Source organism: Oratosquilla oratoria, chromosome 10, assembly GCF_046742065.1.
Source record: "Oratosquilla oratoria isolate Oo_2021 chromosome 10, ASM4674206v1, whole genome shotgun sequence".
In the NCBI taxonomy this organism is placed as follows: Eukaryota; Metazoa; Arthropoda; class Malacostraca; order Stomatopoda; family Squillidae; genus Oratosquilla; species Oratosquilla oratoria.
The window spans coordinates 72,770,315-72,793,695 of NC_134786.1; the positions used below are offsets into that span (position 1 = coordinate 72,770,315).

The 23,381-nt window shown below is 39.4% G+C and overlaps 1 protein-coding gene across 2 annotated transcripts in view; it reads left to right on the forward strand.

Moving 5' to 3' along the window:
* Positions 1-1,092: 1,092 nt before the first annotated feature.
* Positions 1,093-23,381, forward strand: part of Txl (Thioredoxin-like) — a 33,881-nt gene continuing 11,592 nt past the window's right edge. The window contains exons 1-6 of one of the 2 annotated variants that reach the window (XM_076192035.1): positions 1,109-1,251; positions 9,993-10,069; positions 11,908-12,064; positions 17,398-17,511; positions 18,001-18,123; positions 18,246-18,406. In XM_076192035.1, coding sequence (XP_076048150.1) covers positions 11,948-12,064; positions 17,398-17,511; positions 18,001-18,123; positions 18,246-18,406 — 515 coding nt within the window. In that variant the 5' untranslated portion in view covers positions 1,109-1,251; positions 9,993-10,069; positions 11,908-11,947. Of the gene's footprint in view, positions 1,252-9,992; positions 10,070-11,907; positions 12,065-17,397; positions 17,512-18,000; positions 18,124-18,245; positions 18,407-23,381 lie in introns of both variants that reach the window. The other variant, XM_076192034.1, reaches the window with a different exon arrangement.

The window sequence follows — 23,381 nt, forward strand, 5'->3', positions numbered from 1 at the left end:
TCTCGTTACAAGACCTCTTACTCGAATCTTAGGGCATCGTCAACGAGCTTGCCCCAACTACTACCAGACAATGGAGTGGTAGTGGAAAATCATGGGAATGTCCACTAAATAACAAGATAAGATCCTAGTTCCTATATGCGAGGTTAATACATTTCGATCATGAGCTAAACAGTGATCCGAGACTGGTAGTGAATAATATTTACACATACACATACATGATTACAGTTATTTAAATACTATGGTGTGGGTAATCTGAACTTAGAACTTTCTCGGATAAGGCTTTCTTCACACCTGATAAAAATAGTATGGCAAAGGAATAAACTTACACGGATTCCTAACACTTATTGCTTTTTATGTTAAACAGTATCTCTCACATTTTGTAGACAATTTTTTCTTCAAAAAATCAAATTGTGATTTTGTTTAAATCACGCCAACGATCACAGCACTTCTGTACTGTAGGATAGTGACGTCACAATGTAGAAATCGGTAAAACCGGGTAGTTTAAAAGTATAGAAGGAATCTGATAGGAAGTTCACAGATTCAACATTATGGTTAAGTTTTTATTGATAACTCAGTCCTCATATATGTCAACTCAGAGTTTTGTTGATATTCAAATGAGTCAGCAATATATTCAAAAAAGCTGCTCATGTGAGCAATATTTCGTTTTTGTATAATACTTACAACTATAATGTCTGCAGCACATATTTCTAGTCATTAATGTTGCGAGCAATGTTATGTAAAATGTTGTAGGTATTCTTTGTATAAATATGTAGATTACATTAATGTGGTTTAATGTTTAGGGAATGTTAGGTTATTGTAACATACAAAATCATATAAATAATTTAGACATTAAACATCAAAAAGTTTGTGTTTTTCTGCAAATGATATTGTCATTTTATTTTGTTTGTTAGATTTAGTATATACACAAGTTAAAATCTTTATAAACATGACAAGCAATTCCCGTACTATAAGTTACAGAGTTTTATATTAGTTTGTGAAGACCATTTATAATTTTTCACATAAAAACATTCTAATAGTGTATATGGAAGATAAATTGATACGTTCTTGTTTTCTTTGACGGAACCACAATAAACATTACCGACCGTATACTTTAAGAGGTTCTTTAAGCCGACAGGGTTGAACTGCAGAGATGGCAGCAAATTTTAAAGTTGTGACAGAAGATACTCAATTTCAAATAGAGTTAGGCCAGGCTGGAGGAAAACTAGTTGTTGCAGATTTTACTTCAGCAAGGTAATTTAAGAAAGCATTCATAAATGTATCATGAAAAGGTGGAGCAGTGTCCTGAGTGTTGTAATTGAAATTGTAATTTAAGTAGATTTTCACATTGGTTTGCTCTGTTAACACCAAGTAGGTATGCACAAGTGCAAAGAGTATATCGTGAACGTAGATTTTTATTAATGTCGTTTTGGTGGCAGTATAAATTAAGAGTGCCTTGTGGTCTTATTTAGATTTTTGTTATAGCCCTCAGCACAGGCCTCATTGATTCAACATAATGGTGTATTTTAATTTTGATGGATTATGTTTTAAGTAATGTGATTATGTGGGAAGCTATCTGCTAGTCTAAGACAGTGGTTCTAAGGTTGTGGTACACATACCCCCGAGAGATATATAAAATATATATGCATGACTTTCATGAATGTGTGCCAACAACTTGTTTTGCTAACAACTACTTATGTAGGTAATTTTTCAGTTTATTTTAAGAAATGTGTACCTAAACAATATAGGTATGGCAATAAAAAGTTAGGGTATTTTTTTTAGAAGTGCACACCTACGTGATGTCATAAAAAATTAATAGTTTTGTAAATTGTAATACATCAATGTAATATACATTATTCTTGGCGGAAATCAATAATAGAAACAGTTGCTTAAAGGGTAAAGTTTTATTTGTGCACACCAATTCAATATAGCAATAGAAAATTAATGATTTTGTAAATTATAATAGATCAAAGTAATATGCGATTTTCTTGGTGGAAATCAGTTACAAAAAAGTTGCTAAAACCTATTTTCAGTGAAATTTTACCTTCGACCTTTGTTTGAATATAGCAATACAAAATTAAATAGTAATTTTGTAAATTAAAATGTATCAACGTAATATGCAATTTTGTGTGTGGAAATGAAAATGAAAATACGTTGCTACAACAGATTTCTTAAGTAACGAAGTCGTGTACGACGAATGGTACGCCATGTTTGTTGTGGTAGATGCCGACGTCGGAGAAATGAAAGGACGATAAATTTGTCTAAAACTAAACTAACCTGTGTTTAATAAATCATTACCTGCAAATTAGATATCATCTGGCTGGTCCTCGTCGTCGTCATCGTGAGAGACGTTGGCGGGCTTTTCAACCACTCTCTCAGCTTTTGTATGGCTATATTCCTCCAATGGTCGAAAGTAAAATTTTACCGGTTAGGTTAGTTTAGTTTAGTTTACTTTACTTTAGTTTAGACAAATTTATCGTTCTTTCATTTCTCCGACGTCGGAATCTACCATAACAAACATGGCGTACCATTCGTAGTACACAACTTCGTTACTTAAGAAATCTGTTTTAGCAACTTTTTTTATTTTCATTTCCGCACACAAAATTGCATATTACGTTCATACATTTTAATTTACAAAATTACTATTTAATTTTGTATTGCTATATTCCAACAAAGGTCGAAAGTAAAATTTTACCCTATTTTCTAATGAATGAAGTTGCAGCGGTTAAATGATATGCCATGTTTGTTTTGGTAGGTGCCGAGGTCGAAGAAATAAAAGGGTGATAATTTAGTCTATTCTAACCTAGCTTAACTTAACCAACCTACGAAGCCTAACCAATGTTAAGTAACTTGGTACCTCAAATTCTAAAGATAATGCGTGTCATTGTCATTGTCACAGATGCTGACGGCCTGATTATTATTGTACCTCGGGCAATTAACAGATGATGGCAGAATCCCGTGTTCTCTCATAAAGTCCAAGGAAGCCCTATTGTCTTTGTAACAGCATTTATTAATGTCACCTGGAGTTGGAGAACACCCGGTCCACAACGTGAAAGCTGTCTGATAGTGACTGGTCTGGCATGGTGTCCGTGCTGTATCCTAGCAGCTTTGTTAGTAAATTTGCTTGAAGCGAGGTTTTTTTTTTTGTATTTCATTTCCAAGAAAATTGCATATTACATTCATGTATTATAATTTACAAAATTAATATTCAATTTTCTAATGCTATATTATGTAGGTGTGCACAAGTGCACAACTAAATACTGCTAAAAGCTATAAACAAAATTGAAGTTGCATAGACTCCTCCAGACACCATCTTGGTTATGATCAATTTGGAGGTTGGAGACAATGATGATAGCTGATGACCTCTAGGGTTACAGGTACCGCATTACTAAATGCAGCTTAGGTTAGGTAGGTTGGGTTAGAATACATAAATTTAGCATATAATAATTTCTTCAACCTCCACCTTTACCAAAACAAACGTGGCGTCTCAAGTAGTCAAAGCGGAAATGTTTGTTAATACCTATTAGCAACTGTTTCTATTATTGATTTCCACCAAGAATAATGTATATTACATTCATGTATTATAATTTACAAAAATATTTAATTTTCTATTACTATATTGCATAGGTATACACCAGTCTCACTAATTGCCGAACAAAACCGATAAAAGCCGAACAAACCAACAAAACCCAAACAAGGACCGTTTTTGCTCAAATGCACACTTCTATATATATATATATATATATATATATGGTTGCATTATTTGAACTATTTTCTTTAAAATGAGTGGTTTCCATGTAATATGATCAAAGAGAAGTTATATTTTTATCCTCTGCAAAATTACCGAACACGGCTACGATTCGTCCAGCCCACCGTCTATGATCACTGGTGGTATGGATCAAACTACACTCTTTTAAGTTTCTTACTGTTGTGTTATTAGTGTAATAGACTGCATATAGTTGAATTATTTCAACTATTTTCTTTAAAATGTGTGATTTTCATGTAATTTGACCAAAGAGAAGTTATGTTTTAGCCTCTGCAGTATGACGTAACACATTTGAAAGAAAATAGTTGAAATAATTCAACTATTTGCAGTCTATTACACTAATATCGCAATAGTAAGAAACTTAAAAGAGTGTAGTTTGATCCATACCACCAGTGATCATAGACAGCGGGCTGGGTTGAATTGTAGCTGTGTTTGGTAATTTTGCAGAGGATAAAAACGTAACTTCTCTTTGATCATATTACATGGAAATCACGCATTTTAAAGAAAATAGTTCAAATAATGCAACCATATATATATAGAAGTGTGCATTTGAGCAAAAACGGTCCTTGTTTGGGTTTTGTTGGTATGTTTGGCTTTTATCGGTTTTGTTCAGTTTGTTCGGCAATTAGTGAGACTCATATACACTCATAAAGATTGACCAAAATTAGATAATTTTTTAATTATAATACAGCAATGTAATGTATGTTTTTCTTGGCAGAAATCAACAAAAAAACATTGCTGAAGCAAATACACTGTTCTGAATGGAGCTGTGGTGATAGATTTGATACGCCATGTTGTCATCTGCCCAGTCCCGTCAGTGTCAGTTTGATGATTGTGATAACGTTGTGTATGAGGTGTTCTCCCACTCCAAATGACATCAGTTTTTTTTAAACTGTGTTACTGAAATTCATGCTTTCCTTGAAGCTTTGAAACTCCTCTACATCCCTCAGTCCAATCGGATGTCAAAACCAGCCGTCAATATTCCTGACAATGACCCTGATTAACTCTAGCATTATAGGTACTGCATTACTAAATGCAGGTTAGGTTAGGGCAATTTATCATACTTTAATTTCTTTGACTTCTGCATTTATCGAAACAAAGATGGTGTCTCAAGCACTCGTTGTGGCCCAGTTCGTTAATGTATTACTTTTAGCAATCTTTTCTGTTATTGATTTCAACCAAAAGGTAAAGGAGGCAAAGAGGAGAGCAGATGTGAAATGGGGGTAAGAGTATGACAGAAAATTTTGAAAGTAATAAAAAGATGTTTTGGAAAGAAATTAAGAGAGGAAGAGGAGGCAAATCAAGTAGAGAAGAAAAGGTAAAAGGTGCAGATGGAGAGATGATAATGGAAGAGAAGGCAGTAAGGGGAAGATGGGCACAATCTTTTAGGGAGTTGCTAAATGTGAAGGAGGATAGGGAGGGAAAGATAGCTGCAGTGGGAAATGCTAAGAAAATGACTGTGATGAGTGAGGAAAATGGAGGAGAAATAAGGAAGGATGAAGTGAAGGCAGTTGTTAAGATGATGAAAGCAGGTAAGGCACCTGGTCTGGATGGATGCCATGCAGAATGTCTAAAAAAAGGAGGTACAGTGATGGTGGACTAGCTGGTGAGGTTATTCAGTGTTTGCTGGAGAGAGGGTAGAGTGCTGGAGGAGTGTCTGTATAGTTCCACTTTACAAGGGAAAGGGGACAAGTGTGAATGTAGTAGTTTCAGAGGGATTAGCTTGTTAAGTGTAGTTGGGAAGGCTTATGGGAGGATATTGATTGAGAGGATTAGGAGAGGAACAGAGGGAGTAATTGGTGAGGAACAGTGTGGATTTAGGACAGGTAGAGGTTGTATTGATCAGATTTTTGTTGTAAGACATATGTGAGAAAGCTATAGGAAAGGGGAAGGATGTTTTTTTGGCCTTTATGGACCTGGAAAAGGCTTATGACAGGGTAGACAGAAAGGCACTGAGGGAGGTTTTGCGGATATACGGGATAGGAGGAAAGCTTCTGGGAGCTGTCAAGAGTTTTTATGAGAGTAGTAGAGCTTGTGTCAGGATTAGAAATGGAGAGAGTGAGTGGTTTGAGGTAAAGGTGGGACTTCGTCAAGGATGCGTTATGTCGCCCTGGCTGTTCAACTTATACATGGATGGGGTAGTGCGAGAGGTAAATGCAAGGGTAGTGGGTCAGGGATTGGAGATGGTTAAAGAAAATGGAGAAAAGTGGGAGGTGAGCCAGCTGTTGTTTGTGGACGACACTGCACTTGTGGCAGGATCGGAGGAAGGATTGAGGAAGTTGGTGACAGAGTTTGGGAGAGTGTGTGATATAAGAAAGCTGAAGATAAATGTGGGTAAAAGTAAGGTGATGAGATGTACAAGGGGTGAAAGTGGCAGTAGTCTGGAAGTGAGCATTAAGGGAGAGCGACTGGAGGAAGTGGATAGTTTTAGATACTTGGGTGCAAATGTGGCAGGAAAAGGTGGAGGTAGAATGTAGATTGAGAGAAGCAAGTAAATGCCTTGGTGGATTAAAAAGTGTAATGAGGAATAGACATTTGGAAATGGATGCTAAGAGGAGACTATATGAAGGAGTGATTGTGCCAGCAGCACTGTATGGGGCAGAAACATGGAATATAAGAGAGGAAGAGAGAAGGAGTTTGAATGTGTTTGAGATGAAGTGTCTGAGAAGTATGATGGGGGATTACTAGGCTAGATAGAGTGAGAAATGAGGAGGTGAGGAGAACAGGGGTGGAAAGGGAACTGGGAGATAGAGTTGATGAAAGAGTATTAGGATGGTTTGGACACATGGAAAGAATGAGCGAAGAAAGAGTAGTAAAAGAGGTATGGAAGGCAGATGTGGAGGAAGTGAACATGAAAGGACGTCCTAGGATGAGGTGGATGGATGGGGTGAAGGGGGCTTTGGGGAAGAGGGGAATGTCTGTTGAGGAAGGACGGGAGAGGACAGAAGACGGGTTAATGGAGAATGGTTGTATATGGATGATGTTGTGATGCATGGGTGGAATGGGCGGGGGGATGGGGGGTGAGGTAGTATGTGTGAGCAAATTTTGACGCAGCCCAAAGGGATTTCTCCCCGTCTTCTCCTTTTCTGCAGGGGGGGTCGCCAATTTAATGAAGCGGCCTTGCTGTGGATGTGCTGTGTCTTGCGACACTGCTTCTGACCCAGGGCAGTGGACAAGGTGCAGGGATGACCCGTCATCCAGGAGGTGCTAAGATAAGAGGGAGGCTGGAGGGGTGTGGAGTGTATTCAGGGATGGAATGGGTTGGAATGATTTTATGCCTTTTCCTTTTTGGCTACCTCCCTTGTATGGGGGAAAAAGCCTTGGTATATGTATGTATGTAATGATTTCCACCAAGAAAAACATATGTCTATATATTATAATATACAAAATTTATATTTTTCTATTGCTAGTTTAGTTGTGCACTTCTAAAAATTTACAATTTTTCCCCCATATACAAGGCATATACATACCATATAACATAAAAGCCACAGATTAGCAGGACAGAGTAGCTTGGGATGCTACATGCCCGAATGACTACTAAACTAATGTCACTTAAACTGTTGCTTTGGTAACTTGAAGTAGACTTGCAGTGTCTAGGAAACCAACCATGGCTCCCAGTTCAAACTAGAAGTCACTCGGTAAAGAGATTTTTTGTTGGTGTCTGGAAAGGGTGAGTATTGGGCCATGGTACAAGGTGCTCAATGTTGTCCGTCTGGGGCCCTTAGTAACTGTTTCCATGATGATTCTCGCTTAGTACTGTCTTGCGTGTTGGTTAGTGGCCAGTACAGAGGCATTCCATTACAATTCTTACTTGTCTTAGGAATTGATGGGTAAAATTCCAGAAACACACAAGCACAGGTATTTAACATGAAATTTATGTTGTCCAATAGCTCCTAACCTAACCAATCCAAATAAAAGATAGATCCATCAAATGAAAAAGAAAAAGTGAAAATAGATATGCATGTTACTGGAACAGAACTAATTATTTTTCTGGTGGGTTCATTAATGTGAGAGTTTGATGAAGTGTTAGATTTAGCAATCTGTTGTGGAATTCCAAACTCCTAACTTCAAGAAACCTCTCCAGACCTTAGCTCCACAGATATACCCTTCCTAAGAGAAGCAAGAACCACTCTTGCATTACTATATTCATGTCATCAACCAGCACTGACATGATATCAACACTAATATAAGCAAACTGCCCCAGGTGCAGTCATCATGGGTGGTCGATGAATGGAATAAACTTGGTAACCATGTAGTGAGCACTGAAACTATCAGTTGTTTTAAAAAACGATTAGACAACTTTATGGATGGGGACAACAGATGGTGATTGATACGGAGCTGCCTAGTGTAGGCCTTATGGTCTCTTGCAGTCTCCTTTATTCTTATGTTCTTATACTGATCACCTTATCCTCCACTGCCCCACCCAAGTCATACCCAGACAGCAGTACAATTTAAAGAAGTCTACACCCAAACACTATAGCAGTTGAAAATTGAATATTAATTTTGTAAATTATAATACTCCAACATAATGTATATTTTTTAGGCAGATATCAATTACAAAGAACCTTGCTAAAAGTGATACACTACTGAATAGAGCTGCAATGAGTGCTTGCAGACACCATGTATGTTTTGATAGATGCAGTAGATAAAGGTCATCTATGTCATTGTCATCAGGAATGGTGACAACCGGTTTTGGGATCCGATCTGAATGGGAGGTGTAGAGGCATTTCATTGCTTCAAGAAAAGCATGAATTGATTGATGTATTTTGATTTACAAAATTAATATTCAATATATTGATATGTCACTTAGGTGTGCACAGGGTAGCTATCACCATCATCAAACTGACAACACAAACATGGGGTCTTGAACATATTGTCACAGTTCAGTTTCCTTTAGCAAGGTTTTTGTTATTGACTTCTGCTAAGAAAAGCATATATTATGTTCATGTATTTTGATTTACCAAATTAATGTTTAATTTTGTATTGATATATTGTGTAGGTGTGCACTTCCTTAATAATACCATTTCTTTTCCTTGAGTGAGTTATTGGCCAATCCAGTGGCTGTTGCCATTAGGTTACATGGGATCCCATGAGTCTCATGCAATAGAGATCTGTGGCAACAAATTGATTGATTGAATTTTTATCATCATTACTACAACTAATACTACTCTCAAATGTTACTATTACCACTGTTACTGCTGCTATTACTACTACTACTTTACTGTAACTACTGTTAATGCTAGTTACCACCACTCATGCCTGCCTATTATTATTTCATGCTCTTTGAGTAGCTCCATGTTCTAAGTCATTTCTTTCCATTCGCCATTTGTCACAAATAAGCAGTTTTGTAGATATTAATTTTGATTACATGAGTATGGAATGGAGTAGCTTCATGTCAGATGGTCTATTCAAGCTTTAGCATGCACATGTCCGTTTTAGTAACCCCACCTACAGCTTTTCTAACTAGTCAGACTGGTTGGTAGCACATGACATTATTTTTTCTTCATCTTGTCACTTCTCAGGGTCCGTCCACACCGAGCCTTATGTTGTGCCAATACGTTACTGGTGGTGTTGAATGTTGTATTGCAAGTGGGCTTTTTCAATATACCATGTGCCTCACAACCATTCTAATTTCATGCAGCAGGGCAGTGCCCATCTTGATGCAAAGGGGGAAGGTGTGTTGTACCCTAAGCTCCCCAGGTTGGCACCTATATCCCAGTGAGCAAGAAGCAACACATTTGTAGTTATAGATTTACTGCAGCAGCATCCCAACAGCCTTTGAAACATGAGGTGCAAGGAGCACAAGTGGAGGGACTTAAGAAGTACAAGTTTGAAAGTAATTAAGGTGGAAGTGTCTCATATATGAACTGTGAAATGGACAATGAGGACACATGCTCCTCCCTCGACAGTATTCAGAGGTGACTGATGTGCCACAGCACTCTGGGTAATGACAGACAGTGTGAATACTCAGCACTGCATTCAACATTGCCAACTGCCTCATGGAGCACTACACAAGGCTCAGTGTGGTCTAGGCTTTATAATGAAACCAGTTATATTTAGGTATTTAGTTTCTCCACTTCAGTCATTCATTTGTACTTTTGTATGTACATTGTACATTTCAAATAAAATGTTGTTGATCACTATAATATTATCAGTATGCATTTGTGTAATCATCAGCATTTTACCTATAGTTAAGAGTACAAAGTATTATTTTATTTACCCTGGCTAGGTAATACACACCCTACTGAGGCTTTCTAATCATCCAGCCAATCAATTCATCATCGCCAGGAGACCCAAAGCTCCCAGGTGAATGGCTCTGGTCACTGGATAGGCCTGTCACTCAGGAAAGAAATCCTGCATTGTTGTCCAGGGACCGTTCGTTGGGTATTGTAAGATGAGATGTGCAGAGACTTCTGTGTGGTGGTCATATTTAGAGTAGTTTGATTATGTGGCCAGGTATATTCTGTTTTAATACCATTTTAATGCTGGATGGTGTCCTGGACAGGTGTGCCAGTGTGGTTCTTACTTCTCTTGAAAGTTTTTTTTTTTTTTTCTTTTTTTCTTTTTTTTGGTTCAGTATTGGGTTTGTTTTCTGATGTTCTGGCAAACATTACCAATTCGCCTTCCATTCACTTCCACTCTGCTCAGTAATTTGTCATAATCATAGGAGATATTAATGTGCAGAGGTTTTCTATTTAAAGACAAATAGATCTTTTAAGATGAAAAAAAAAGGTATGAAAATTCTTGATGCAGGAAAAAAATAATACAGTTTTATGTTTTTTGAAAGTTGATAAGGCACCTGGGTTAGATGGATGGAATTTGGAGTGTCTGGCAACGGGAGGAGTGGTTAGAGAGCATAGTCACAGACAAATCTGCAGATTATTTGAAGTCTTGTAATATCGTGAATTTTGTTGTAAGAGGTAGTTTCTCATGAGGATATGTAATTCCTTCATTAGATGGTGTTAGAACATGACATAGATAAGGCAGTGGACATTTGGGTAACGAGACTGATACAGTATATTTCAATTTAGCAGAAAATTCTGCATAAAGTTTCACAGTGATCAGATTACCTATAATTGGTAAAAAGTACATATATACATATACCATAGGCTTTTTCCCCCTTACAAGGGAGGTAGCCAAAAAGCAAAGGCATAAAAACCACTCCCATCCATTTCATCCCCAGCATACTCCACACCCCTCCATCCTTTTCCCTCTTATCTTGGCACCTCCTGGATGACAGGTCATCCCTGCAACTTGCCCACTGTCCTGGGTCAGAAGCAGTGTCACAAAACAACACATCCACAGCAAGGCCACTTCATTAAATTGGCGACCCCCCCCTCCCATGTAGAAAAGGAGAAGATGGGTAGAAATCCCTTTGGGCTGCGTCAATTTATTTCTCACACATATTCCCCCACCCCCTATCTCCCACCCACTCCCCCTCATGTATCACAGCACTATCCACACACAACCACCCTCTACTCACCCCTACCCTCTGTCCTTTCCTGTCCTTCCTCAAAAGACACTCCCCTCTTTTCCAAGACCCTCCTCACCCCACCCATCCATCCCAACCCAGGTAAAAAGTGAAACATGTTGAAAGGTAGTGTGAACCAGTAAAAGATGAGTTCTTATTAGTAATGTCTTGCTTATATCATTAAACAATAGAAATCTATTTTTTAATGTGTCTATAACACCATGCAAAAACATAAGGTGTTGGATCAGCATTCAGAGTACATCATTTTTATATCATCCACCATTATTGTAATCCTAGAACATTGTGCTTGTAAAGAAAATGGTGGATCAGATCTTCCATCTGTATGTCCTTATGTCTCTCCCTACATACATATACCAAAGGCTTCCCCCTTACAAGGGAGGTAGCCAAAAAGAAAAAGTCATAAAAACCATTCCCACCCACTCCATCCCTAATACACTCCACTTCGCTCTACCCACCACCCTCCCTCTTATCTTGGCACCTCCTGGATTATGGGTCATCCCTGCACCCTGTCCACTGCCCTGGGTCAGAAGCAGTGTTGCAAGACACAGCACATCCACAGCAAAGCCACTTCATTAAATCATAGATGTCTCTCCCTACTTTTATATTTTCATGTGTGTTTATCTTTACTGAAAACTAATATTTTATTTTGTAGATGTCCACCATGTCAGCGTATTGATCCTTTGTTTGCTGAAATGGCCAACAAGTTCCCAAATGCTGTTTTCTTCAAGATTGATATTAATCAGTGCCAAGGAGCAGCAGCTTCACAGGGTGTTTCTGCCACACCTACTTTCATCTTTTATAGAAATAAGGTAAAAGAATGTGTGCATATTTACCAAGTTGTATATAAATAGTTGTAGTATTCAGGGTTGTAGTTGTGTCCATGAGATCCTGTCTCTTTGCCTCAATTTATCAATCTTTGCCAAAGAAGGGGACAAATATAAAACTCTTTAATATGAGTAAAATTCTCGCATGCAGCAATAGATGCCTGATGTTAACAATGATTCGATGAAACATCACAATACTTGCATTATAAGATATAAAGTCACTGCTATATTACTCGTTCTCTTTCACTCTGAAAACATGATCAAGCCAGTTCACAGAATTTGGGGATAACTCAGCTAAAACTATAAAATAAATATAATCAGGATGCCGACATTGACATCCTCATATACTCAACCACGCCTCATGACGCCTATGTAGTTGTCATTGTATGGAAGAGGTAAATGTAGGTTGGAGCTTTAGAGGAATCAGTCTGTTAAGTGTAGTCAGTAAGGTGTGTGTTTTTTTTTTTTATTTAGGATTAGGAAAACCAGGATATTAATTGGGGAAGGGTAGTGTGGGTTTAGGGGAGATAGAGGGCTCATGTCTGCATTGAGGTATGTGATTTTTTCTTTCTTTACTAGATGACTGGGTTGGCAGGTGTTTGGAGATGTATGGAGAGAGAGGTCTGTTTAACCCCTTCAATATGGGCCAAAATCTCGCGGGCAGCATTAGGTGCCGGACGTGCGATGTTGCGTCATGATACTTGCAATATAAAAGATAAAGTTATCACTGTATTGCTCGTTCTCTTTCACCCGTGAATTTTAATAACCATAGAAAATATGATGAAGCCAGTTTATGGAGTATGGGGGTCACGCAGGTACAACTACAATATATATAATCAAGACGCCGACATCGGCATCCTCGCGTACCCACTTGCTCCTCATGATGCCTACGTAGGTGTTATCGTATCGAAGGGGTTAATATGGATTTTTTTTTTTTATATGAGAAGTAGAGCATACTGGGCATTTGGGCTTGTGTAAAGAATTAGTTAAGTAAAGCAAACAAAAAAAGTGTGGAAGGTAGAGGTGGATGGAATGAACGTTCAGGGAATACTGAGAATGGGATGGGTAGGTGAATGGGGTAAGGGGGGCCTTGGGTCCGTTAAGCAGGGAAGGGAGAGGGAAGAGATATTTGTAAATGGATAAATTTATGTGGCCCAAAGGAATTTGTTTGTGTTTGCTGTGTATCAATTCAAAAAGTGAATGAAAGGGTGTGGGGTGTCACCATGTAATGAATCAGTGAGAGTAAACCAACTTCAGCTGTTGGGCCCTGATCTAGAGGTGATGGCTGCATTGCTACCTGCCTAGGTGGAGGAGGACAGGGGTGACCCATCGTCCACAAGGAGCCAAAATAAAAAGGACAACAAATGGGTCATGGATAGGTGATGGGTGAGTGTATACCTTGGCTGGGCCACCCACCTTGTGAAGGGGAAAGAACATTTTGGTATAGGTATTATGTAGTAGAGCATGTGTGAAGGTCAGAAATAGAGTGAATTATTTGAGGTGAAAATGGGACTATGTTAGGGTTTTGTGATGAGGAGGAATCTGTGACAGGTACCTGCATGTGTTGCACCTGCAAGGAGGACAGCAGAGTTGCCCATTTCCAAAACCCATCAACCTCCACACCTCCATCAGAAGGTGCAGCCCTGAGGGGCTGACACTCAATCTTCAGGCTGGATTTAAAAAAATTCTGTAAATTTCAACTGTATTTCTCACACTTTTTCATATGGGAAGCTGATAACTAACAATTGCTCTCATCCCATGCCACTTTCAGTCAATGACAGAGAAATAGTTCTTTATTAACCTCCTCAATTCGAGGCAAATTTTTAAGTGCAGCATTAGATGCCTGATGTATGATGATTCAACGATGCATCACAATACTCGCACTCTAAAATATAAAGTTACCGCTGTATTACTCGTTCTCATTTACTCTGAGTAACAATAAACACAGAAAATGCAGTCAAGCCAGTTGACAGGATTTGGGGGCTACTCAGCTACAACTACGAAATAAATCTATAATCAAGACGCCAATGCTGGCATCCTTGTAACTTGCACCTCATGATACAAAACTGTGCGGAGTGGCAAATGATCACTCAAACCAATTAGATATTCAAGAAGATTTAGATCAATTACAGCAATGGTCTGAAAAGTGGCTAATGAAATTTAACACAAGTAAATGCAAGGTAATGCACATAGGTAAAAATAACAGTAAGTACGATCACAAGTTATTTGGAAATTCGTTAACAAAAGTGGATAGTGAAAAAGATCTTGGCGTAATTATCAGTAACGACCTCAAATCATCCAAGCAGTGTATTTCAGCCTCTGAGAAAGCAAATAAGATTCTAGGACTGATTGGGCGATCTTTTGATATCAAAAGTCCATCACTCATTAACAAGCTATATAAATCGTTAGTTCGTCCACATTTGGAATATGCTGTTTCCATATGGTCACCGAATCTCATTAAATACATTGACAGACTGGTAAAAGTACAACGGCGAGCCACAAAACTGATTCCAAATATCAAAAATAAATACGAAAATCGACTAAAACATATGAATCTGTTTTCCCTAAAAAAGCGTAGACTCAGAGGTAACTTGATACAGGTCTTTAAAATTCTAAAGGGAATTGACAACATCAAAAGTGACCAAATTTTTACATTGAATGAGAATCAGACAAGAAACAATGGTCTCAAACTGTCCGGAAATAGATTCAATTTGGAAGTAGGTAGAAACAACTTTGCCAACCGTGTAGTTAATGAATGGAATAAACTTCCTGCACAGGTAGTGCAATGTAGTTCAGTTCGAAGCTTTAAGAATCATTTAGATAAATACCTAAGTAAGATGCTGTAATGATTATAATTTATCTTATATTATTTGTTTTTTGTTTTGTTATCATTTGTCTGTCTGATTTTCATTTATTACTAGTTATATGTCAATTTATTATTATTTACTATTTACCTGTTTGTTTATTATTTAACTATACCTATGCATTTATTTATGTATTTTATTTATTTACATTATCATAGTTTTTATTTATTATTTTATTATTAATATGATTTTTTTTTTTTTTTTCGCATCCGACCTAGATATGGATCAAAAGGTCTCCTGTCGGCATGCTCCGCCTTTGTAATACACACACATACATATACCAAAGGCTTTTTCCCCCTTACATGGGGGGTAGCCAAAAAGAAAAAGGCATAGAAACCTTTCCCACCCATTCTATTTCCTATATATTCCACTCCCCTCCCTCCCTCTCTCCCTCCTATCTCGGCACCTCCTGGATTAACCTCTTCCATATGATGACCTCCATCCAGGAGGTCATCATATGGAAGGAAGAGGTTAATACAACATAGACAGAAGTCCAAAGTTCTTCCCAGAAAGATCTGTTTGAGGGTTTTCCAGTTTATAAAACTGAAGACAACAGTTAATTAATGTATGCGATGATGCCATGGTGTTCAACATATATATGGATTGGGTAGTAAGGGATGTAAATGTAAAAATACTAGGCAGGTGAATGGAGTTTGTGAGTGAGAGTGGAGGGAAGTAGGAGGTGAGCCAGTTGCTCGTAAATGACATTGTACTTGTGGCTGATTCTGCAAAATACAAGGTGAGGTAGGCTGAAAAGGAGAGCAGATGTAAAGTGGGGTAAGAGTTTGACTGGGAATCTTGATTTATTTTTATTTGGTTTAACATCACAAACTCCCCCTATCATGAGGCTAGGATGGTGCCCCATACAGAGGATTTGGTTGCATAGAATTTAATGAACCATGCCCTTGGTTCAACTTGCCAGTGGTAGTGTTCAAACCACTATCACCTCAACTTTCGCAGCAAGTAACAACAGCCAGCGAGCATCCACTGAGAATTTTAAAAGTAATAAAAAATCTGTTTCAGAAAGAGATGAAGAGAGTGAGGGGTAAGTCAGATAGAGAGAAAAAGATAAAGGGTGCAAATGGGCAGATATTATGGAGGAAATATGTAGAATATTTCTGGGAAAATAGGGAGTGATTGTGGTAGCAGGAGATGCTAGGAAGATGACTGTGATGGGAGGAGAAGAAAATGACAAATTGGCTGTAGTGATGTCCTGCAAATATGAAGCAATCCACCATGTCACACTTAGCACTTTCACAAGAATGTTATTTTAAGTTCATAATAGTTTCCTTGCACTATCGAAAGTTTTGTAGGTCCAACCTAGCTGTGGAATTAAAAGAGAAAAGACAATGGAAAAAACATGCGCTCAAACATGCAGGATGTATAGAGTTCACAAGTGCATTATTGCAAGTCACTAAAATAGTCTCATATAGAAAAAAAAAGTGTTTAACCGTTGCCACCATCATTGTTCTTTGTAAGAGCAACAGAAGTAATGAAAGCTGATAAGGTGCCTGGGTTGGGTGGATGAAATGTTATGTGTCTGATGAATGGAGGAACTGTATTATAAGATTGGTCAGTGAGGTTGTTTAATGTGTGTCTAAGGAATGTGAATGTGCTGGAGGAATGCTTGTATAGTATTACTGTACAAAATATAAATGGACAAATATGAGTGTGATAGTTTTAGAGGGATCAATTTGTAAATGAAGTGTCATGAAACTGTACATAGGGGCGATTGTACCTGTGACACTGTAGCCTATGGGGTAGAGACTTGGAATTTAAAGGGGGTAGAAAGGAGGAATATAAATGTGTTTGAGAAGTTTGGTGTTACAAGGATGATGTGTGAGAAATGAGGTGAGGAAGAGAGTGGGATTGGAAAGGTAGATGTCAGATATGGGTAATTAAGGAATACTTTGATTTTTTGGGGGCATATGGAAGAATGGGTGAAGAAAAATGAGCAAAAAGTGCGTGGGAGGTGAAAGTGAATTTGTAGGGGAAATGAGAACAGAATGGATAGATGGTGAAGGGTGCCTTGGGGGAAAAATGTTGAACAGCGAAGGGAGAAGGTAAATTGGAGAGTGATTGTGAATGGATGATGAATTGGTGCAGACAGAGAGGATTTCTCCTAGTCTTCTCTGTTTGACCTTTTGAGTGGACAAGTGGGGGTTGGGGGGGTGAACCAGCTTGAGCTGTTGGGCCCTGTTGTAGTGGTGCTGGGTCTTGCTCCAGTATTTCTGACTGAGGCCATGGGTAGGGGGCAGGGATGGCTCTTCATCCATGAGGAGGAGCTAAGATAAAACAGAAAGAATGGTGTGGGATGGGTGAAGGGTGTATGTATGCCTTGGCTGATCTCTGGTACATAGGAAAGGCCTTTTGGTATATGTATTATCATGTTTAGGGATTATTAAATTTGTATTCTCTTATAGGCATTTATCCCATGATGTGCTTTACTTTCAGACAAAACTCGATAGCTTGCAGGGGGCTGACACAGAAGCCCTGGAGGCCAGAATCCGACAGCACTATGGTGATGATGACAGTGCAGAAGCAGAAGATTCAGGCGTTCCTGGACATGTATGGTCAATGATATTTTGTTAGCAGTAGTGAAAAACTTTTATCTTTGTAGATACTCAAGTAGGAATAAAAGATTAAAGAATATTCTTCAGTGGATTTTTTAGCTTTGTAATAAGTGTTATCATGATGGACAGTAAGTAGAGCAGAATATATAGAGTGTGAGTATAAAGTGCACATCAATGGTTCTGAGTCCTTTTCACTGTATCAGGAGAAATTTTAGGCAAATTTGATCTGGTGACATTTATAAAAGTGTAATTTTATGAGGGCTGTAGAATCTAGGATTGTAGTATGAGATCAATATTCCAACAGTTTGTTTGAAGGTAGCCAAAAAAAAACAAGTCCCCCATCCCCCCTCTCTTAAACCCTAATTTCTTTTCTTGATTTAGGAAATTAGGTTATATGAGTGCATCACTAGGAGGGGTTGTTACTCATAAGGTGTAAAAGGCTTTTGATATGTGTATGTGTTTATAAGGTATTTTTTATTTCTAGATGGACTTGTTACCGATGATACACAAGTCAGGCTGTGAATGTCTCAATGAGAGTGATGACCATAATTACAATAATATTTTCTCTGCCAGTGACGACTATTTAGAATCTGATACAGATGAACAAGTAAGCATGTATAAAAAAATTGAAATGTGCATATCAAATAAGTTTATTGTTCATATTTTACATACAATGTATAAGGCACTATATCCATGAGATTTTATTTGCTTTCATATCTTTTGTTTCAGCTTATACTTTTTGTAGCCTTTGGTCAGTCAGTAAAACTCCATAGTCTAAGGATAAAAGCCCCTGCTGAGACAGGGCCCAAGACCCTTAAGTTATTCATCAATCAAACCAACACAATGGATTTTGACACTGCAGAGTCATCTATTCCAGTTCAAGAAATTATGTGAGTATTTACTGTATAAAAATCAATCTGCTTCTGTTCTCTCTTGCAGGAGACCCCCAGCTACAGGATATAAAGTAATTGCCCCTACCCCATTGACCCACACTTATCTTCAACTTCCTTCTGTTGCACACCTTTCCAAACTCTTGTCACTAATTTCATTAATTCCTCTGATCCTGTTATAAGCACAATGTCATCAGTAAACAACAACTGGCATATCTCCCATTTTTCTCCATTTTCTATAACCATCTCCAATCTCCAGCCCATTACCCTTGCATTTACCTCGTATACCACTCCATCCATGTATACATTGAACAGCCATGGCAACATGACACATCCCTGGTGAAGTCCCACCTTTACCTCAAACCACTCACTCTCTCCATTTCTAATTCTAACACAGGCTCTACTACTCTTATAAAAACCTTGACTGTTCTCAACAGCTTTCCTCCTACCCCATATATCTGCAATACATCCCACAATGCCTTCCTGTCTACCCTGTCATAAGCTTTTTCCAAATCCATAAAGGCCCAAATAAAATCGTTACCTTTTCCTAAAACTTTCTCACTGTCCTCACAACCAGTCCTCGCCTCATCATTCCCATCCTCACCTCTTGTCTGCACACATCATTTGACCTCCCAGGCCTCCCAAGGGGATCACTCATGGGACCCTAGGATGACAAACTAGCACTTGGGTCTGCCACATGACCATCACAAAAACTTCTTTGAAGAAAAATGTGTGCAATGTCAGCATCATCCCACCATGACTAACCATACCTTAGCCACCCCCGTGATATAAACAACTGGGTCTATTGAGGAATGCATATCCTCTGTTTTCGGGAGTCACTGGCATCATAATTTTTACCTCTAACTTCCCTACACATGACACTTTGACCTCACTCCAATTAGGAGCATGGGTCATGACCTGCCCATGTATATAAGGGATGGGCAAAGGATTACAAATGAGAAGCATGCTGACAGAAGACCTTATAGTCCATAACTAGGTCAGATGTGAAAAAATTGTAATAATGATACATAAATAAAAGTTATAAATAATAATACATACATATATCAAAGGTTTTTCCCCCTTACACAAGAGGTAGCCAAAAGACAGGCATAGAAACCACTCCCACCCATTCCATCCCCTACACACTCCACTCCCCTCTTCCCTCCCTCTTATCTTGGCACCTCCTGGATGACGGGTCATCCCTGGACAAGATGCAGGGATGACCCGTCATTCAGGAGGTGCCAAGATAAAAGGGAGGGGAGTGGAATGTAATAGGGATGGAATGGGTGGGAGTGGTTTTTTATGCCTTTGTTTTTTGGCCACCTCCCTTGTAAGGGGAAAAAAGCCTTTGGTATATGCATGTATTATTATTCATTTTATAATTTTTATTTATGTATCATTATAATGTTTTTTGCATCTGACCTAATTATTGACCAAAAGGTCTCCTGTCGGCATGCTCCTCCTCTGTAATTCTTTGCCCATCCCTTATATACATGGGATGGGCAAATAAAATAAGTAAATAAATTAATAGGTACATACATATACTAAAGACTTTTTCTCCCTACACAGGGGGTAGCCAAAAAGAAAAAGCATAGAAACCACTCCCACCCATTCCACTACCCTGGGTCAGGATACAGGGATGACCCATCATCTAGGAGGTGCCAAGATATGAGGGAGGGAGGAGGGTGGAGGGGAGTGGAATATGTAGGACATACATGCATATACCAAAGGCTCTTTCTCCCTTACAGGGGAGGTAGCCAAAAAGAAAAAGGCATAAATACCACTCCCACCCATTCCACCCCCTAAATACACTCCACTCCCCTCCACCCTCTACCCTCCCTCCTATCTTGGTACCTCGTGGATGACAGGTCCTCCCTGCATCTTGTCCACTCCCCTGGGTCAGAAGCAGTGTCGCAAGACACAGCACATCCACAGCAAGGCTGCTTCATTAAATCGGCAACCCCTCTCTCCGTCCCCTCATGCAGAAAAGAAGATGGGGAGAAATCCCTTTGGGCTGCGTCAAAATTTTCCCATACATACTACCTCATCCCCCATCCCCCCACCCATTCCATCTCATGCATCACAGCATCATCCATGTACAGCCATTCTCCATTCACTCATCTTCTGTCCTCTCCCGTCCTTCCTCAACAGACATTCCCCTCTTCCCCAAAACCCCTTTCACTCCATCCATCCATCTCATCCTAGGTCACCCCCTCATGTTCACTCCTTCCACATCTGCCTTCCATACTTCTTTTAGTAGTCTTTCTTCACTCTTCTTTCCATGTGTCCAAACCATCCCAGTACTCTTTTATCCACCCTATCTCCCAACTCCCTTACCACCCCTGTTCTCCTCCTTACCTCCTCATTTCCCACTCAATCCAGCCTAGTAACCCCCATCATACTTCTCTGACACCTCATCTCAAACACTTTTAAACTTTCTCTCTTCCTCTCTGTTCCTTCTTATGTTAGTGTATATTTCGGGAAATAGGGTTGATGAAAAAGTATTGGGATGGTTGGGACACAAAGAATGAGTGAAGAAAGATTAGTAAAAAAGATGTGGAAGGCAGAGGTGGAGGGAGTGAACATGGGGTGTGGGGCCACTGAGGGTGAGATGGATGGGCTGAAAGGGGCATTGAGCAAAAGGGGGATGTCTGTTGAGGAAGGAAGGGAGAAGGCAGAAGATAGGGGTTAGTGGAGAATGGTTGTGTATGGATGATACTGTGATGTATGGAAGGGAGTGGATGGGAGATATGGAGGGTTAGGGAGTGGTTATGTGAATGATATTTTGATGCAGCCCGAAAGGATTTCTCCTTGTCTTCAATGTTTCCGCACAAAAGTATGGAGAGGGGGGTTTGCCAATTAAATGAAGGAGCCTTACTGTGGATGTGCTGTATTGTGCTGCATTGCTTCTGACCCAGAGTGATGGGTTAGATGCAGGGATGACCTATTATCTAGGAGGAGCCAAGATGTGAGGAAGGGGTGGTGAATGAGAGTGGAATCGGTAGGGGGTTGAAATGGGTGGGAGTGGAATTCTACCTTTTGACTCTGGCTAGTAGGAAAAAGCCTTTGGTGTGTGTGTGTGTGTGTGTGTATATATATATATATATATATATATATATATATATATATATATATATATATATATATATATATACACACACACAGGTAGGGAGATTCTTAGAGTGAACTCTTTGAATGAAAAGGGAAAGGAGAAGGAGTACAAAAAGAAGCTGAAGGAGGAGTGGGAGGGAGTAAAGGATAGAGTGGAGCTGGGTGTGGAGGAGGAATGGGGATGGTTCAAGGAGGGAGTCATAAAGTGTGCAAGGATGGTGTGTGGAACAAGGAGGACAGGGGGAAATAGAAGAAAGGGTAGTGAATGGTGGGATGAGGAAACAAAGAAGGTTGTAGAAGAGAAGAAGCGAGCTTTCACAGATTGGTTACAAAAAAGGACGAGGGAGTCATATGAGAGGTACAAAGAAAAGAAAAGAGAAGTAAAGCAAAAGGTAAAGGAGGCAAAGAGGAGAGCTGATATGAAATGGGGTAAAAGTATGACAGAAAATTTTGAAAGTAATAAAAAGATGTTTTGGAAAGAAATTAAGAGAGGAAGAGGAGGCGAATCAAGTAGACAAGAAAAGGTAAAAGGTGCAGATGGAGAGATGATAATGGAAGAGAAGGCAGTAAGGGGAAGATGGGCACAATCTTTTAGGGAGTTGCTAAATGTGAAGGAGGATAGGGAGGGAAAGATAGCTGCAGTGGGAAATGCTAAGAAAATGAGAGTGATGAGTGAGGAGAATGGAGGAGAAATAAGGAAGGATGAGGTGAAGGCAGTTGTTAAGATGATGAAAGCAGGTAAGGCACCTGGTCTGAATGGATGCCATGCAGAATGTCTGAAAAAGGGAGGTACAGTGATGGTGGACTGGCTGGTGAGGTTATTTAATGTTTGCTGGAGAGAGGGTAGAGTGCTGGAGGACTGGAGGAGTGTCTGTATAGTTCCTCTTTACAAGGGAAAAGGGGACAAGTGTGAATGTAGTAGTTTCAGAGGGATTAGGTTGTTAAGTGTAGTTGGGAAGGCTTATGGGAGGATCTTGATTGAGAGGATTAGTAGAGGAACAGAGAGAGTAATTGGTGAGGAACAGTGTGGATTTAGGACAGGTAGAGGTTGTGTAGATCAGATCTTTGTGGTAAGACAGATATGTGCTATAGGAAAGGGGAAAGATGTTTTTTGGGCTTTTATGGATCTGGAAAAGGCTTATGATAGGGTAGACAGAAAGGCACTGTGGGAGGTTATGCAGATGTATGGGATAGGAGGAAAGCTTCTAAGAGCTGTCAAGAGTTTTTATGAGAGTAGTAGAGCTTGTGTCAGGATTAGAAATGGAGAGAGTGAGTGGTTCGAGGTAAAGGTGGGACTTCGTCAAGGATGCGTAATGTCGCCCTGGCTGTTCAACTTATACATGGATGGGGTGGTGTGAGAGGTAAATGCAAGGGTAGTGAGTCAGGGATTGGAGATGGTTAAAGAAAATGGAGAAAAGTGGGAGGTGAGCCAGCTGTTGTTTGTGGACGACACTGCACTTGTGGCAGGATCGGAGGAGGGATTGAGGAAGTTGGTGGCAGAGTTTGGGAGAGTATGTGATAGAAGAAAGCTAAAGATAAATGTGGGTAAAAGTAAGGTGATGAGATGTACAAGGGGTGAAAGTGGCAGTAGACTGGAAGTTAGCATTAACCACTTCCATATGGTGACGCCTATGTAGGTGGCATGAGGAACAAGTGGGTACTCGTTGTTGTTGTTGTTGTCGTCCCCTAGACTGTCTGTCCGAGCAGTCCCGTCTCCCCAAGGAAGGCCACAGCCGAAACTGGGTTTTCCCACAAATCCTTTATAGAGTGTATGTTGTGTTGTTTGCGTGCATGATTGTGTATAATGCAGTCTTCCATTATGTGTTGTATGGTATGGGGTGAAGTGTTACATCCTGGGCAGCTG